Below are 19,894 nucleotides of genomic sequence, written 5' to 3'. Positions count from 1 at the left end.
AAATTCGAAAGCCGCTTTTCAAAGTGATTTTCACCCCTGATAAAATTTAAGATCAACAAGCATTTTAGGGTATGATAATTGGGCTAAACTGGACAGGGACACCCCATGGTTTTCACATCTCTTTGCCCTCTGTCACCACCAAAGGGCTATTCTCTATGCCTGCAGGTGTTCTATTCACCCCCAGATAATTGGCCTTTTACATCCTGGTAATGTGATATGAAGAGATGTTTATCTTGTCTTTTTCCTTGTGGTACTGGAAAAAGAAAGATTTATCTGTGGATCGGATAATTGGAAGTTTTTATTCTGCATTCTGGAGAGTTTTCTAAATGATTCTTTTCAATGTTTTATTTATTTTTTTGAAATTTGTATTATTGTTTTTAAAATTTGTATTTGTATAAGTAATATAAATTAATTTTTTTAAAACAAGCAAAATATCAAAATATTTTGAAAAATTGAAAAAAAGACGTTGGTGTTGGTTGATTTTGCGCCTTTTTCAAATAATGCGCCCATGGCTCTCGCCATACCTGCCATACCCTAGATACGCCACTGGATGTCATCTAGAAGAAGAGACATCACGACACATACTCTGTGATTGTGAGGTCTATTCTGCTCAAAGATTTGAGCATTTAGGGCAGCATATCGTCAATGCCTGGGAACTGCAAGATGTTCCTGTAAGGTGCTTGCTGAATTTTATTTCAGCCATAGGGCTTTCATGCTAATCATGATTTTAGGGTTTGGGTACAATAGACCTCTAGTCGATGTGCCCTGCTCGTCAGAGCTGCCCAACCTCTAAGTCTAAGTCTAACAGGTAGCTTAAAAAACTTGTTTACAGGTATAACATAGTTTTTTGCTCATAATGTGGAAAAGCAGCAGATATTGATGAAACTCTGTGATGATTAAATAGCAAGATTGCTACTCTTGCTCCCTGAATATAATGATAACGATATTTTAGACAAGGACGAAATAGAATTATTTTCTTTTTTGGGTCTTTGCTAACAAAAAGATAAATCTTAAAATCTGAGATTGAAAGAGTTGGTAAATTACCAGAAGAGAGACTTACAATTGCATTTTGCGTAAGTGCTGCAGAGAAGTAGACATTTTTATTGATATGGAAGATGTAAATCCAGGCTGTTTTAAAGGTAAAGATCTCAACATATTGGGTGTAACATGGAAAGCTAATAAGAAAGTGATTATCAAGTGGAATTTTTGAAGAATAGTTGCTGACAAACCAAGGTAAATCCATTTCGGGCAAATCCGTGGCTTAAATTATTTATTAACAAATTTCTTTGTTAATTTATATAATTTTTCCATGTGCAAATCCATTTCGGCAAATCCGTGGCTTAAATTATTTATTAAAAAAAATTTCTTTGTTAATTTATATAATTTTTCCATGTGCAAATCCATTTCGGCAAATCCATGGCTTAAATTATTTACTAAAAAAAAATTTCTTTGTTAATTTATATCATTTTTCCATGTGCAAATCCATTTCGGGCAAATCCGTGGCTAAAATTATCCGTGCAAAACAGGCAATTCATGTTTCTTTCTCTTTTCTATTTTTCCCCTTAAACAAATATTTATTTTCTAAAATTATTAATTGTCAACTTCTTTAAATTATCCAGTATAATATTACCTTGCGCACATCCATTTTCGGGCTCATCCTTGGTAACCAACAAATCAAACGCACTTCAGTAATGCAATAAGAACGCACTTTAATACAAGAGTCCTCTAGTTACGTTTTTAGCTTAATTTGCGTTTTTGCTTTCATTTTTTGCAATCTGGCAATCTTGTTACAAAAATATTTTAAATCATTCTTGAAAAATTTCCCGTTCATTTGAATTCACTACTCACTTTACAGATTTCATTTCATATTTTATTCTGTTTTTTTTTTTTTTTTTTTTTTTTTTTTTTTTTTTTTTTTAAATATTTTTTTTTCTGTTTTTACGTGATATTTTTACTTATTGTGTTCTTTTTTACTTGTTGTAATTCAGGGTGGCCACTCAAATCAGATTTCAAATTTCCCTGATTTTTCTAGGTATTATAAAATATTTTATTCAAAATATTATTTTTTCAACATATCATCTTGAAAAAAAAAAATTTATTTTGACAATTTGGCAAGATTGTTTTATTTAATTTTTAATGTTTTGGTACAAAATTTTGAATCAAAAATCATTTATGCAACAATTGTGAAGATTTGTCAACAAACATTGCTGTTAGTGATTGTAAAAAAATGTGATTGGTTGGTTTGCTGAGAAAAAATAATTCATTGATTTCTTTGAATGAGAGTAGAAAAGCTTTTAGAAAAAGGGTGTAATATAAAGTCTATAATTATTAAATTATAACCAACTAATTTTTGGAGAATTTCATAAAGTTAAAAATACAAAAACATTTTGTCAAAATATAAAAAAAAAATTACCACCTAAGCATTGGAACAAACTTGAGCCATAAATGGATTCAGCCCAAGGACAGAATTTAAAAACAGAAGCTAATTTCCTAATCCCTTTTTCCACCCCCACCAGAATCTTTCTTAAATTGCACAGTCCCATAGCGGTCAAAGGTTTCTACATTCGTTTAGCAACCACGGCAGAATTTTATGTGGCATGCTAGTTTAACAGAGCTGTAATGGAGCAAATTTTGATGCAAGCAAAGTATCGCTAAGTTGATGATATTTCAACTGTTAGGCGATACATTTCCGTTTTAAAAAAAGTGGGTATAATGGATGAAATAATTTAAATTAAGAAAATTAGTAAAATTTAAATTGGTGAAATTAAAAAAATGATCAAAGAAAAAATTTCCAGCTTTTCTTTAAAATTCCCTGATTTTTCCAGGTTTTTATCCAAATTTCGCTGATATTTCCAGGTTTTTTCCAGTATATAAAAAATTCCCTGATAATTCCAGGTGGGTGGCCACCCTGTAATTTTTTTTGTAAAATTTTTTGAGTGCTCCTTACACTATTGTATTGATATATTTTGCTTTGGCTATATTAATACAATATTAGAAAGCCCTTTCTTTTGCGGATATAATCGTGTGAGCTGATGAAAAGATTATATCTTTTATTTTCCGGATTTTTTAGAATTTTTTGTCCTTTTTTCGGAATTCCCCCCCCCCAGTTTCTTTTATTGTTCTGCAATTTTCCCTTTGTTTTCTCTACATTTTGGTGTAGAGTTTGCCTGGTTGCTGGAAGAGGTTTTGATGGAAAGGTTTTCTTCAACACAAAGTCTATGGAAAAAATTCCATGCCTCCCAAAAGTGGTCGTAAATAAAGGAGGTCTTTCCTGCAGATTTCACAGTCATTCATAATTGATAAATTTGATTTTACACATATATTATATATCAGTAGGGCTCATTGGAGATCATAAGAAGAATTAGAGATCAAAGATAAATCAGAAGTAATTATGGAGAAATCTTCAGAGGAAGGCATTGGCCCACATTGGGCTGTCTGGCCAACTATGATGATGATGTTGAGGTCATTTTCATTGATGTTAAATTGTATTCATCAAACTGGTTTTAGTGACACCAACACAAGTGGCATTCCTGCACCAAGAAAATTACACTGAGTAAAATTAAAACTGCTTGGAAAACATCATGCTCCTTAGAAATAATTTTAAAGTTAATAGCAGTGACCCCTGAGAACCAATATCCTCTATTCAGGATAATTTTACTGCGAAACTGAGAGGTTTCATTTTAATAAAAAAATATGGATTGAGAGTAATATCAAGTTTGATATTTTGTAAACCTGCTCCACAAAAATACATCAATAATTTTCATTTGGTTGTGATATAACTAATCCTATTAGTGTATAGCTTTGACATTTATGTGCACTGGCAATGATCATCTTCTGTTTTCCCCTTAACTTTTGAGGTTCAATATACATTGACATGAATTAGTACACATAATCTTCTGTGGTTCAAAAAAAAAAAAAGTGTGAGCTAAAATTAATATTTTTAAATTATGTTAGTATATTGTAAAAGTACTAATATTAAAAGTGTCAACTTACCTCTATTTTGTCATTCAAATGATATTTTTCAATGATGTGTTGCTGCAATTTACAAAAATCTTGGTTTATTTCAACACCAATTATTTTTCTAGCATTGCTACAGTAATAGGCCTAGGGAAAAAAATATGTAATCACTTACTAATTAAAGCAAATAGAGAAAAAAAAACAGCAAAATTTTTTTCCCAACTCGTAATAAGTTAAAAAAATTTATACAAAAGTGGAGATTTATCCTTAGGTTCCATTGACCTGCAGGAGTAAACATGAAAGCAATTTACAAGGAGTCAACATTAAAAATAAAATAGAATGTTAACAATTGAGTCAAAGTCAATTTTTCCCATGAAATCTAACGTTACAACATGTTTCATCAAAACTAAATTTTGTTTCTTAAAGCTTGCAACTTTACTTGGTGATAATAAGAAAACACTGGAAAGTTTAAAAAAAAATTTTTTTTTTTAAAGGAAAAAAGAAAAGGTACTTCTTAGCTCCTAAGCTATAAATACAGTAGAATGAGATAGACCAGGGTTATAAAAGTACACTTTATAATTAAACTTTTTATTAAAAAAGTAAATACAGTAAAAGACAATAGCACTTAAAATAGAAAATTTTGTAAAAAAATTAATGTTTCATTAGACATTTTTTTTAAAGCAGCACAAAATTTTTTAAATTAAAAAGAGTTTAGATTCTCAATAAATTAGAATAGTGTTAACCAAATGGTCGTTGGTAAAAGAAGGATAATTTTTTAATAAGAATGAGTTAATGAATGATAATTTTTGCTTTTTTCAGTGTTCCCACCTTCCCACTAATGTGAAGTAACATTAATTGAATAATATTATTTTTTTAAAGTAAATTGTAATTAATCGTAATCATCATTACTTTCTTTTTATGTTTGGTTACCATATTAAATAAAAATTTGTTTGATAATACATAGTTTGCTCATTTGAAACCTTGTCATCTTGAATAATTTTTTAATATCATAGTACAGATTTTAAAAATTGCTGATTTTGGAAGAAGGCAATAAAAAAACACACTCTAATCAATTGAAACACTTTCTTTCCCTTCCTACAAAATGAGATGGTGGTGTATGAGATTAAATATTTTCTGCTCGGTGATTCATGAGGAAATGTTGTTAAAAATAAATTTTTTTTTTTTTTGTTTTTTGAAAAAAGCTGTCTAAAAAAAACTTTATAACATAATATTTAAAAACACTAAATTAATAAAATCATACTATAAAATTTCATATTGTAAACATTCTTAAACATGCAACGTTAAACATAAGAGCAAATACAGATAGCCCAGCACAGTGACCTTAAAAATAATATTATTCCATAAAGTTTAAATAATTAGAATAATAATATTTATCATTTAACTTATTTTAATATATAGGTGCTATAAAAATAAATTTAAATAAAGTAAATAACAAATCATTAGTACTAAACAAATCAATAGTTAAAAATATACAGTAAGACATTTAAAGTACATTTATTAACTGGATAAGCATTTGTTGATTCGAATATAAAATACAAGCACAACAAACGAGTATCATGCAAAATATAAAAAACAACAGTGCATATATATATATACATACATACATACATACACACACACATATATATATATACAACAGATTTATTTGCAATAATGAAATATAATACACCAACTTAACCATCAAGGGTGGGAAAGAGAGAAGTTTCAAATAAATGCAATAGAACTATGTAAGTAAGCGCGGAAAGATAATGAATGACAGTGTAAGATAGTATGTAAAATAACTTCTGGTATTACATATCTTGTATGCTAATAAGAAAAATCCAGTTTTTTGAAAATCGGCAAAAATCACTTTACAATGTGCCGACAAGACCCATTGTAATAAGCCTAACAAATGACGTTAGCAGATTGTAAAGGGCCAGATCTTTTATAAGTCTATAACATACATTACTTTCAAAACTAAAATACAATATTTTATTTCATACAATATAAAACTTGCAAAAAGTTATTTTAGAAACTGTACCCTCCTTTTAATATAAGTATGACACACATGAAAAAATATCTTTTCGTGTAATACATATTGATACCCACCCAAGTTATAACTTAAATAGTATTAGTCTGCAACAAATAATTACCCTAATGTGTCTTGCTTTATTTCCCTTTACTTTTACAGGAAGGAAATATTCTGTTTTTGATAATTTTTATTTTGACGACAGAGACTATTAAAAATATTTTGCTATATTTTTTACAGTAGTCTTTTGTACTCAAAATATTATAAAAATATTTAAAAAATATATGACAAAATGGTGTGCTTTTAAATTTTCATAAGACATTTAAATGAACCATAAATATTAAAATTTCAGAACAAACAAAATTAGATTTACATAGGTAGAATCGCACTTTTGTAGTAGGAAAAAATAGTTTTTGTAATTCTTTTAGTTTCAAATTTGTGAGGCATTTTTATTTTTAAGGAAAAAAAATAAAACATTTGATTTTTTAAAGGATTCAACAAAATGTAATTCTGAACTAAATAAGCATGAAAAAATTGCATGTTTAATTAATTAATGCTATTAATTAATATATCTAGAATTTAGCAAAAAACTTGATTTTCTTAGACTAACAAATCTCTTTCACACAGGTTCAAATTTTTCCTGTTATTAATAGGTGCTACACAGTTCCTAGTTTCTTAATATTCATTAATTGAAGGTATCTGACTGGCTTTAATTAATGGTTAACATTGAGGCTGCAAAAATATAATTTTATGAATCCTTAATGAAAAATTGAAAAGAGTGCAGTTGAGACTAAAAATTATAAACAAATGAATCCTTACAAGTTGGAGATGGAGAAACATATAGTTACATGTGACATCCAGACACCAATGGATTGAGGAAAGGATATGTTTAATTGGGTCAAAACTATAGATAGAAAATTAAACACCAGAATTAAATTTAAACACCAGAACCATATTATAAACATTACCCCATATAGTATAGCTCCTAATCTAGATCCAACATCAAGCAGAACTTTATTGCTTATATCAGGGAGCATGTATTGAAAAATAAATTCTATTCTTTGCACTGATGCTGAATGTGAGATAAATGCTAAAAACAAAGAAAGTCACCTATTGACATTCAAATAATAAGAATTTAGAAAGTTAAAAAAAAAAAAAATCACTGTGACAAGATAATCCAGTAACAGTTGATTTCTTTATTTTCATCATGAGCTTAAAAATAAAACAAGTATAAAATGTACGACAATTGAAGCTTTTACAAATTTGGTTACAAAATGCATAGTTAATTAGGGTTGTAATTTGCGAGTAATTAAATGGCTTTCTAAATCATATATTTTCCCTCTTCATTACATGACAGATGACGGTGCTTGTTTATAATAATCAAAATAGCTGTAATTATTTTTCTGTGTGAAGCTTTACTAATAACTATTCATGAGTTTGTTGTGTTTTATTCTAAACAATGATTTCTTAGTAATACTTTATTGTGCCGATTTTATTTGCCATTTTTAAATTCAAATACATTTACGACAATTTTTTATTTGCCATTTCAAATAAATTTGCTTTAAGTATTATATTATTAGATTCTTAAATAATTATTTCTTCCTACTGTGCTTGCTCAAAACTACTTTTTTTGTTATTACTTGATTAAAAAACTTAATTCGTTTAAAAAATATACGGATCGGAAATAACAGTCAAGTGCCAAAAATAGACGGCCCTTTCAAGACTTGCCCCAGTCTTGAAAATGAACACCTATTTTTGAGCACTTGAAACATGTCGACTATTACCTATTTTAAATCCGTAAATTTTTTTTAATGAATGAAGTTTTTAATCAAGCAATATCTTACCTCCTCAGTTTTTTTGGATTATTTATTTACCTTTTTTATTATTATTTAATGTTTTGAACAAATGGGTAAATTTTATTCCAAACTTGTATTAAAATGTAAGTCTCATTAGAAAATATGTATTAGTCTGATGATTAAATAGTTTCTCTTTTAGAATATAGTATAAATTTATGAAATAAGTGCTTCAGCCAGTTCACCCTAGCCAGTCACCAGTCAGCTCATTACCAGGAATACCCATATGTATAGGCACCCAGTTTAGGTATACCTTGTTAAGAGTAGAAAGGTCATAGAGGACCGCACTCCTACAATAGAGATGAGGTGTATTTACACCTAGTTCCAATTCTTAATTTCATTTGAATTTATTCAAATGTTTTGTTGAGTTTTTTCTCTTTTGGTATTGTATTAAACACATGAGACGTTCTAATTTAAAATATATAAATTAATTTCAATGAAACTTATATCTGTTTTTTGATTTTGTGTTATTTCTCTGTTCATACCTATTCAACAATTAAACAAATATCAATCATTACTGCTCTTTATCCAATGTCAAGTGCTGTTGTAGCCGCACCACTAAATTTGAAAATAGAAGGATTTCATAGACTGATGTCGTCAGAGCAGTGTGTTGAGTACTTTAAGGAGAAATTAAAATAAAATGAGTAAATTACACAACACAATTGAGATGTGAGAGATTAATCTTTCATGAGAATGATAATAAGTTTAAAATTATTTATTTCTGGAAGTCTCAGCAGTTAAATATCTTATAATCTATAAGTTAATAAAGTAAATGTATCAAAAACTAGTCTTTTGCAACTAGACATTGAAACAAGATAAAAGGTAAATAACAAACTTATTATTTTTAACTTACTTATAGGGGAAACATTTGATGATCCACAATCTTTGCAGTAATTCCGACTCAGTTTTCCTTCTTCAACTAATGAATCAATATGTTCATCTTCAAAGAGAAAACTATCAACATGTAGTATAGGAGTGGTTCTAGGAGCAGATTCCTAAATATAAATAGTGCCATAATTATGAGAAACTCTTTTTTTTCTTCACTTAATGAATTAATAGAAAGAATTTTAAGAGTAAAACTAGCCCTTTTTATTTTTAGGAATTGAAAAAGAATTATCCTTCTTTAATCCAAATTAATGCATAATCTGCCTGAAGTATACACTGCATTATATTGCACATATTATGCCCATAATAGTTTGCACATATTATGTTGCAAAAAAATGGATAAAATATTTTAGTGATAATATATAAATGAAACATCATATTCAAGGCTAAGAAAACACAGGGTTCCCATTAAATAAATAAATAAAAAAAAAATTCCCGACTTTTCTAGGTATATCAGGCAAATTTCAATGAAAACCCTGGCCATATTTTTTCTATACCATGCAATTTTTACATCAGAAAACTTTGATTAATTTTTTTACTTGTAAAGTCAAATATTAGACTTTGTGAACTATATATATATACACACACACTGAAGAGCCAAAAAAACTGGTACAGGCATGAGTATGCAAATAAAGGGGTATGGAGCCAATCAAAGTACAGCGCTGTGATCGGCAACGCGTATATAAAACAACAAGTGTCTAGCACAGTTCTTAGATCGGTTACTGCTGCTACAATGCCAGGTTATACAGATTTGAGTGAGTTTGAACGTGGTGTTATAGTCGGCGCATGGGAGATGGGACATAGCATCTCTGAGATAGCAATAAAATTTGGATTTTCATGTACGACCATTTCACGAGTCTACCGTGAGTATCGGAAATCCGGTAAAACATCAAATCTACGACATCGCTGCAGTCGGAAAAAGATCGTGCAAGAACGGGATCAACGACGATTGACGAGAATCATTAAACATGACTAAATCAAACGAGAATCATTAACCTGGCTAAAGAGTGAAATTCTTACAACAAATAATTCCGACCATTCAACGGGAATATCTGCTCCTGCACCTCAGAGACCAAGGTCAAGAAAACTGTGATGGACACAGTAGGTCTTGACTCTCTTTGGCCTGTAGCGCCACTGAGTTTTCGTATGAGTACTTTGGCCTGTAGCGCCACTGAGTATACAGAATCAAAACATGCCATTTTCTTCAAACACTATTATTATTCAGTTTCAATAACACTTACAGTTTAATCCTCTAATAAAAGTTTTTTTCTTCTTTTTAAACCGCTCTAGCCTTTTCTGGATCTCTTTAAATATGCTCATTAAAGCAGTATGAATGCTTAGCTATCCTAAACACAGGCTTTATTTTTCGAATGAGGAAATTCCCATTTTGCTGAATGGGATTCATAATTTGATGGAACGATGAAAAAGCGATGGCAATTATTCTTACATAAATTAAAGAAACATCAAGAGTAGCTTTGAAGAAGTATGAGCTATAAACAACATAGTTGCAAATTCAGACACTTCATTTCTCATTTAACAAATTTTATTTAAAATGTTCTTGATTATGACCATACCTAATTAATTTAAACACATATAAACTATCTGATAATCATTGATGTGGTTCTAGATATTGATAAAATTTAAGAAATTTCTGCTTACAGTAGTTATTCTTGCAATTTTTATTTCACTATCACTAAAAAAACATCTTAAGAAAAGTGCAATTGTTGGCAGCTAAGAAATAAGCATGATCTGTCTAATATAACATCAACCAGAAGCTTTATCTATAATAAATTCAAGTTCACTGGCAACTAAAAAAATAGATTTGCTATAACCAAAGTGAAATAATTTTTATGCTTAAAAATCAATAGATCTAATAATTAATTCTGGAAACCAGGCCGTATATAGAATATATATTTTTTGCAATCTTTTAAAAAACATATATTTGACAAATTCAAAAAAGTGTAGCAAAAAGTCATAATCCTTGTAGAAGAAAGTTTATATAAGGATGTAATTCATTTGCTTCAGTAAAAAAAATAAATTTTTTTGTTGCTAATATATTACTTATTTATGTTTTAAGCTTAATTACGCTAGTTAATAAGCAAAACAATTTAATGAACCCTTTGATAAATAAATAAAATAATCTGCTAAAATGAATGTATTTTTCACTTTCTCGCGAATCGAATTACAAGTAACTTTGTGACCTGAATTTCTCGTAAATATACTAAATAGAATATTCCCTTCATTCAATAATACATTATTTCACATTTGTTGTGTTCAAACAATGTTTTAAAAAAAAGAGCTTTTTTTTCCAACCATTACGAGTAAAAAACTGATAAAATTAGTTTCACTGCTATTTGTTTTGCTAAAAATCTGCTGAACGGCCGGACAAATTTTGCTGCATAATTAAAATCTTTGGGTGGTCACAGCGACCTCCTATCTTAACAACTCTGAACATAGGCAAAAGGGAAGTTAAAAAAAGCAAAACTATTTCTTCTTTAGACACATAAGATTAAGATTTGGTAACAGATCATGAGTAAAAGAAAAAAAACTAAACTTTTTTGGGGAGAAATGGGAATAGATATGTCTATTTTAATGATTATAAAGTATCTGTAAGATAAACGTTTCTATTAAACAAATTCCTGGATATGGGACTTGGTACTGTGTATATAGTGGTTTGCCCAAAGGTGTCAACATATTTCACCCTTCTCGTCTGCTCCATAGTTTTGTCAGTTTCTTGGATGCAACTTGGCGATCATTTTGGCGTAGGACCACACACAAGTCATCTTTTTAAAACAAAACATACATTTATTATACTTGAATTAAGTATTGTGCTAAAATGTGTTGCAATTGTTATTAAATAGTTAATAAAAAATAAGTTATGGCAAAATGACTCACAGTCAGCAAGTTATTATGATTTATCTGCTCAGAAGGAAATATAGCTTCAGTTGGTACTAAAGTCTTGATATCTTCTGCAATTGTTCGCAGATCGAAGTACTTTTTGCTGTATTCAGAATCTAGAGAAAAGATATAAAATTATTTGGAAGCTAAATAAAATTACTTTAGAACAGTAATGGCAATAATTTCTTTCCAAGCTCATTTGCAGAAAACTCTGAAATTAAGAGAAAAAAAGCTAGTAATAATGAAATATGAACCACTATTGGAAGAAAGGTGCAAGAAGAAAAAAAACCTTAAAGCAGCCAATCTTTTTCAATACATGAATAAAAGTTTTTAAATCGAAGAATCTAAAAATAATTGAACCAAATAATTATTACAATGACAAGCGAGAATAAAGTTTTAATTACAAAAAAAAAATAAAATAAAATATGCTTTGTTATAAGTTAAAGGTAGTAAATTACCAGAGGAACACCAATCTTTACACCATGAGAGAAATTCTGAACGATCTTCGTTACTTAAAGAGTTCATTAAACTGAAAAATGCGTTCTTTGCAGAAGGGAAATCCATTTTTCTATAAATAAAAATAAATACCAGGTAAAAACAAACTTAAACAGTCACCAACAGCGTACACCACAAATTGATGATTCTGATACACACCGGACACACGGTTGTCATATTTGTTTACATTTTTCAAACGATTAAGGTTACATGTGATCATATGTTAACATAACATGATTGAAAGAAAACAAAATTTAATATGAACGGCAAATAATTTTAAAAAATATTTAAAAACATTAAAAAAAGTGCATAAAACAATGAGAAATCGTAAATTACCAATTTAAATATTTAATGCAGATTCAGCTAACAACTTCAACTTCAGCTTCTTGCAAATTTTTGAAAACGGAGTGTCTATTGCACCGATTATCGGCGCAGTAAAATTCATTTTGCTATCTTACCGATCAAATTTTTAACCAATCATAGAGCGTATCTGTCAACGTGACTCTCCGATTTTTTTTTCAAAAATAATTTAGCTCTGTTTATCGTAGTCAAGGCAGCTACAATTTTTGTAGCATCTTGATTTTCTTCATATGAAGAATAACAAATAGCCATTCATGAATTTGAAAAAGAAAAAAGGGCGATCTTCTAGAAGAGAGAAGCGAAAACTTTACAAAATGCTTCAAAGAAATTTAAAAAATTTGATAAGGCTCCGCTGGAATTGAAATACACATGGTGGAAGAATTCATAAAAAAAAATGTACAGATAACAGTCGCCAATCCAAGTAAGTAAATTTTGTATTGTTTAATTAATTTTTAAAATGTGTTATTTAAAATGAATTATTTAAAATGTGTTAATTGATTAGCAACATCGTTCCTGATGTCACCATGTCAATAGTCACTATACACCTTGTAAAGAACAATTTAACACTCTTGTTTTATATGTTCTCTGACCTGCTATCTATTATTTTATATTGTGTCTGCAAGCCCTTATAGAGTTTAGTTTATACATTTTTTATACGTAGTTTGTTTTAAAATAAATTTATTTTCCAGAACCTTTACTCAAAATTGTCCAGCTGTTGTCTCCAGATAAACAATTTTTGCAGATAAAATCAATGAATGAGGATCATGACCATGTCCTCTCCGAATCTTTGTTCCGTTCTTCGCCTAAAGAAAGCCTGATACCTGTTGAGCACCAAGNAAAATTTTATACGCTTTAAGGAAAAAAGAAATAATGTTCATTTATTTTTAAATTTTTTGTTGTTGGTGAAACAATGACAACCCATTACCAATTTCACATACACAGGTAGAAAAGCATAACTTATAGCTATTGTACCGATGAATTAGTTTCTGTAAAGTGGCGCTGTTGTCAACGTCGGCGCGATAGCTCTGAGGCTATCTTACCGATAGTCGCTGTAATAGACACTGCCTTTTGAAAACTGTTTTTATCTTAGCAAACAATAATAAAACTTTAATTCTGGTGGCCAAGGTTTTTATAATTTGCTGATCAGTTCTCTGGTTATTACCCCTAAAATTGTTCTACAAATCTAACTATTTATTGATGAATTACGTTTAACCTTATATAAATTAAGCTAAGGTATATTTATTGTGACAATTTCTCATTTCTATACGTTCTACGTTTTGTTTCGTTTGTTACAGGTTTGGGTTTTTGCCGTCAAAGACTGGTTTTTGACATGACAGTGGTAAAAACCATCAAAAACGTACTGTTTTCTTAAATTTATGGCATATAGCGGACAATATATTATTTTCACATAATTGCCTTTATAAATGAATGTTGTAAATGATTGCTATTGATTTTGCAACTATATACATGCATTCTTATAGAAGGATATGCATTCATACAGTAATATTGTAATATACTTATTGAAAATAGCGATACTTTTATCATTATAGCTTGGATTTGCAAATGATTCAAAATTTTGCACTTCTTAATTGTAAGAGATAAACAAAAAAGCTTGGAACTATTAATAAATTCAAGAACTAAAAAGAATTTAAAATTTGGCATTTCTTAAATATTAGAAATAAGCTAAAATAAACTTTCAAAACTTATAAGTACTAACAAACTATAAGTCAAGAATTACTGCTATTTTGTCAAGTAATAAGCTTTTATTTAGTTGAAAAAGCATACTAAGCAAAACTTAATTACAAACAAAATTACATGTTCAGTAGTCGGGGTCACTGTGCCGAAGCATACAATAGCAAGTGACTAATTTTGCGCATTTTTCATTGCCCAGTCAATTTCTGAGTATAGTATGGATGAGTTCAAAATTCAAGAAGATTCTGTCAATGGAAGCCTGTCATTAAGGATAATGATAACAAAAGGTTATTGCAATGTTGCAAGGAAACTCTAAAAGGATTTCCCAGGCTTTTTCATGTCTCATTTCTGTGTAAAATATTGAAAACAAAAATGATAAGAAAAGTATATTTTATGAAGCTTTCTTTTTATGTGTACACGTGTTTCTCAAAGCAAGATTTTATGAATGAACGTAATCAATCTTGACATTCTTCAGTTATGTAATATGCCAAACAAAGTGATGCTTGGAAATGTTGAAAATTTTGTTTCATATCCTAATATTTTACTTCAAATAGTATGTTTTGATATAAACATGTTGGGAAAATGCAAAAATCTGTTCTTAAATATCTTTTAACAACTTTTTTTCTAATTTTATTGCCCAAAAATTAATTAATTTTAAATTATAAGCAGTTAAACTCAAATAAAAATACTAATTTACCAAAACTATGGGTTTTTGACATGACGGTAAAAACCATCGTAATAACCGGTAAAAACTGTCATGTGTCAAAAACTTGCCAACCCTGGTTTGTTACCTTAATTATTTTTGGACTCAACCTCCATTATTAACTTTTATATTTTTACAGGAAACACTCAGAAATATTCAAAATGAAAACCTCCTAGTTGCCAGAAATAAAGCAACTGCTGGTGATCTATTGAGGAAACCTTTGCGTGGAGTGGGAAATGAAGTTCGTAATATTCCAGTAAGGGTATATCTCTATAGCTATATGCTTAAATAATCCCTAATCTAAGAATGCGTTTTTAAGTCGCAATTAACTTTTATGACGAAAAAAAACTTTAATTACATTTAATTGTAATGCTAAGACATTGACGGAAAAGTTCGGAGATTTTTTGTTTACCTCTAGTTAGCGTTATTAAATTTGAATCTGGAGAAGTAGAAAATTTTTCTTACGCCTGGGTATAAATTTTAATTACTGTATAAATTTTAATTAAACTTAAGAAAGTTTCTCGAATAAAACTCTTAAAAAATTGCGCTAAATTCTTTTAATCTGTTAGATTAGTAATATGTTTGCATAAAAATTAAATATATTTAAATGTTTAAAATTACAGTTAGAATAATTTATTTAAGAAAGAAAAATTCTATTGTCAGAAAAGATTCAGTTAAATTTGAAATAAGTAAAAACAATGAGAAATGTTATATTTTTGTTTTGTTTTTATCACTTTACTTAATACAAAAGTCTGTTTTAACAAATTCTGACAAAGCTCAATTGTTATTTGAATACTATCTAGTCAGCAAAATAAATGCAGGTAAAATAATTTAAAGAAAATTTAAGGTTTAAAAAGTTCAATTCAAATGAAAACCTTACGGGGCAAATAAGATTCAAAATCTTGTGGGAAAATTTATTAACTTCCATAAAAGTTAGAAAAACCTCTTAAATTTATGTTAACATCAGCACAAACGGAGTGCATCAGAAATTTTTTTTGAAAGAGATTTGAAATTAAAGTGTTGTAATAGCATGTTAAAAATCTGGCTTTGGCTTTTTTTCTTTTACCCTCTAAGAATGGTGTAGTGTAGTAATGGTGTAGTTTTACCCTCTGATGGTACTGACAAAACTACGATCAAAAATAGTTTTGTATTTAAGATTATGTCAACACAAAGCAAAAAGATGTGTATTTAAATACGGGGTTGGTAATTCAAGAGTCATAATTGCGTATTCAAAATATTGTCTTTCTAAAACTTGTAGAAATGCAAAGAAAATGTATTAATTGAAGCGGAATACAATCTGCTAAAACAGATTTTAAATATTTTTCTTAGTTATAAAATTTTGGAAACAAATATTAAAGTTCAAAAGGTTTTGCCATGCATAATTTTCTTCATTTAACGATTTTTTACGCACTGAAATCTACTAATAAAATTTTGGTCTTAATATGTGTAGGTTTTTCAAGATGTTGGAGAACTGAAGTAATCTCTTCCAGTCATCGACTCTCATTCTACTAAGCAGCTACCACCTGGCGTTGAAAATATTGACGTAGATGAAAAATCCACTGCTATTCAGCATCTATATTAATGATATTTATTGTTACCGAAGAAGTCTAGAGGTCAGTCGCTTATGTATTGTCTTTGATAAGTCTTGAAAAATTTTGAATTTTATTCTGCTTCTTGACTATTTTATAAAGTATTCTCCGGTAACTGATCAAATTTGTAACTTGATGCAAATTGTTCTGTTGCCGAATGCGATAAGGGCAAAGATTTCGCAGACTTCGTTATTAATTATTTTAGTTTTTCTCTCAATTACTCAATTTAAACTTCATTTTAAATTAAGCTGAATTTGGTTGGAAAGATTCTTGCACTATTATGGGCAACTCTGCTGCATTTTGCAAGATATTCTAAATTTCAGGCTTTGTTTTTTGCTCTTTGAAATCAAAGTGAAAAATTTCCCTGATAGAGAGATATAATTTTATTTCTCTTGTAAATTTCATTGGTGTTGAAGTACTATCATCTTGGTCATTGACAAGCCAATGACCTTCTTGTGCTATTTCATTTATAGTACAACAATCCTTGAACTTGACTTGGGGATCATTCAATAATTACTTATTTTCATGTGGGTTCAGAGAATTCAGCAATCGCAAAACTTCATCATCTCAAAATTTCCATATCCCTTTTATTCAGTAAATTTTAATAAAGATAATAATTGAGCTTTTTAAATGTATAGATTTTTATTTCATCCACAAATGAATGAAATTTCTAAACTTTTTATTGTACTTTAAAAATTTTTAGTGCTCTTCAACTATTTTATGAAAAGTTATTATGAATCTATTTTAAGAAAATGTGATCTCTTTTCACAATTAACAGATACGATATAAAAAATCTTATGTTAAATCAGATTTAGCCTTCCAAAGAACCTTAATTCTTTAGAAAGATGAAAGATTTGGTTTAAAAACAATTAAAATAAAAATTCAAAAATCTTAGATTTGTTAATATTAGTAATGTGGAGACCTTATAATTTATTTCTAAAATGTTTAGCTTCAATACTTATTGTATTTACAATCAGCCCTAAAGTAGTTAAACTAATTTTATTTTTGAATTAAAATTCTTTTATGCAATCAAAGAATGAGACACTGTTGAAAATATTTAAAATTCTGCATAAATTGTTTTTATGGTGGATAATATAATCAAGATAAAGAGTTTTTTGTCAGAAATAAGTTATTTTATCCTGAGCAGGGGTCTGTCCAGACATTTTGTGAAAGGTCCGTTTTTCTAAAATTGCGAAAAAATTACTCATAATTTGTGAATATAGAATAAACGTTAAGTCACATTCCTTCAACCAGGGTTCTGCTTTTGTAAATTTGTGCAAATAGGGTCCTGTTATTGCAAAAAACTTTTTCAAGGAGTTTTTAAACTGTAAATAGATACAAGATTATGCTCAACACTCTAGAATTACAATTAAAAAATATTAAAATTTAAAAAATAAACAGCAATTGCTGCTACTAAATTAGAGATGCTACATACAAATATTTGGTATTTAGTCTTTACTGCAAATGCAGAAAGTTCTTAAATTCTTTACCATTTCTATTTTCACAACATATTGTGCAAGAGCGTACATTTCACATAGTACTGTTCAAAGTTTTTCATAATTAATTCAACCACAATCTATTTCGGCGTACCGGCGGTCCATATCGTATGAAATCACCAATCATTTTACATGTTTGATGAAATACTTCAGCGTGCACATGTGTGTCGTTTGAGCTGAGTTCGGTGAGATTATTGCACTCTCATGTTCATTCTGCGAGCTATTCTCGATTTCAAACTTCATTTTCCACCCTTTGATATCGAACCGAAAAATCTCAATCATTTTATGGTGGCTAATCAAGAAAAGAGCTCTTTGTCAGAAATTAGTTATTTTCTCATTATCATCCAAAGTTTTTTGAAAATTCTTTTGCATTTAGTTAATGTTTATAGTGCTTAAAAAAAATTTTGAGTGCTTAAAAAGAGCTTATTTTTTGTTGAAAGATTTGGCTATGCACGCTGCTATGTGTATAAACTTTCTACAATAGGAAGAATTTATTTTTAGTGCACATATCCTAAATTCTTACAAATAATTCTTAAGTGATTAAAAGGTGTTTAATTTTTTTAAAATTTGACTATGCTTGTTAAATTTCAAAACTAAAGTGTTTATTTATTTTTCTTGTCATATTGTAAATAAATTTAATGCGTATATCACATTACATAGAGATGTCGAAGCTTCAGGTCCAAAATTTTTAAAAAAAAACTTTTTTGATAACTTTGAAAGTCCAGATTTTTTACTCAAAGTGTCGAAAGTGTCCATGAATTTCCTCATCGTTTAAATCTCTTCCTTCTCCTGTTTTTAAACATTAATATTTATATATTTTAATAACTATTTGTTATATTTTGACTGTACTCTTTTATTGTATATTTTCTTAAAAATTGAGCATTAGTGTCGGATTGCAATTTAGGAAAAATAGTCAAAGCAGATCCAGTATCTTTAAATCATGCATTGTCCATGTCCAAGGTTGCAAAAAACCCACCTACCCAGTAAAACACCATTGCTTAGACAATGCCTTTGAATCGCTTTCTACGCAAAAAAGAATATTTCCTCAAATATTTTTTAAGATTATAATATAAATAAAACGTTATCCTGTGTCAGGGCTGATTGTGCTCCGGAAAAAATCCGGATTTTTCGCCAACAGTGATCTGGAAGTTTCCGCAGATCAATGGTCCAGACGTTTAAAAAAAATCATTGATCACAGAAGTTTCCGGAAATCAAATTTTCAAAGGTCATGGATGAGATTTTTCCGTTTTTTAGCAGATTTCTGCTTTTTTCACTTTTATCTCTTAAATTTCAGCTTTTTTATAAAAAATTCCGATTTTCTAAAAATTTCACATTTTTTATAAGTACAGTGTAACGTCCCATATCCAGACGTCCCATATCCAGACGTCCCTTTCCCGGAAGGGTCGATTTCCCGGACACTTTTTAACAATCAAAATAAACAAACATCTCTCCATCATCCCCTTTCCTTAAAAAAAAAAAAAAAAGAAGTCTTTTGACAAATTTTCTCTTTTCAGCATCGAACCCATAAATCACCAGAAAGGGGAGATCTACCAAGACCATTGAGTGACCGTTAGCAGTGTTTTCACTACAGCGCGAGAATCTCGCATATTTTTTTATATTCTCGCATTAAAAAATGATTACCGCGAGAAATTTGCGCATTCTATAAACCAATTTCAAAATTCGCAAATTTCTCGCATTTTGAAAAAAAATTCTCATTTGCGCCATTTAGAATAAAATCCGTTTTACTTTTCTTCCTGGATCTTTTATTATTTTCAACATCTGCCCCATTATCTAGCTTCCCTATTTACCAGTATTGTTCAGAACCTTTAAGAACAACAGAACACCATCCTTCCGAACCACGGAACCTCTTTCAGAACGCATTTCTCTGCAACCACGTGTTTACCGTAGGTAAGGTTTCTTCATGTAAGACGTTAAAA

At 29.1% G+C, this 19,894-nt stretch overlaps 2 protein-coding genes across 6 annotated transcripts in view; one reads left to right on the top strand and one right to left on the bottom strand.

Annotated features, from left to right (window-relative positions):
- The window catches only part of LOC107450892 (uncharacterized), an 18,426-nt gene extending 6,127 nt beyond the window's left edge, over nt 1–12,299 (bottom strand). The window contains exons 1-5 of the mRNA XM_016066823.3: nt 12,081–12,299; nt 11,620–11,738; nt 8,693–8,834; nt 6,955–7,076; nt 3,994–4,104 (exon numbers count right to left, since the gene is read on the bottom strand). Coding sequence (XP_015922309.1) covers nt 3,994–4,104; nt 6,955–7,076; nt 8,693–8,834; nt 11,620–11,738; nt 12,081–12,186 — 600 coding nt within the window. The 5' untranslated portion in view covers nt 12,187–12,299. The remainder of the gene's footprint in view (nt 1–3,993; nt 4,105–6,954; nt 7,077–8,692; nt 8,835–11,619; nt 11,739–12,080) is intronic.
- A 1,039-nt stretch (nt 12,300–13,338) lies between these two features.
- Nucleotides 13,339–19,894, top strand: part of LOC107450890 (uncharacterized) — a 13,382-nt gene continuing 6,826 nt past the window's right edge. Inside the window, exons 1-3 of one of the 5 annotated variants that reach the window (XM_016066820.4) lie at nt 13,339–13,710; nt 15,012–15,113; nt 16,323–16,485. The gene's annotated coding sequence lies outside the window, so the exon portion shown is untranslated. Of the gene's footprint in view, nt 13,711–15,011; nt 15,694–16,322; nt 16,486–19,894 lie in introns of all 5 variants that reach the window. The other 4 variants (XM_016066819.4, XM_071186901.1, XM_016066821.4 and 1 more) reach the window with 4 other exon arrangements.

Source organism: Parasteatoda tepidariorum, chromosome 1 (assembly GCF_043381705.1).
Source record: "Parasteatoda tepidariorum isolate YZ-2023 chromosome 1, CAS_Ptep_4.0, whole genome shotgun sequence".
NCBI classification, from domain to species: domain Eukaryota; kingdom Metazoa; phylum Arthropoda; class Arachnida; order Araneae; family Theridiidae; genus Parasteatoda; species Parasteatoda tepidariorum.
The sequence above is the reverse complement of the archived record's forward strand: the minus strand, read 5'-3'. Positions and strand labels throughout refer to the sequence as shown.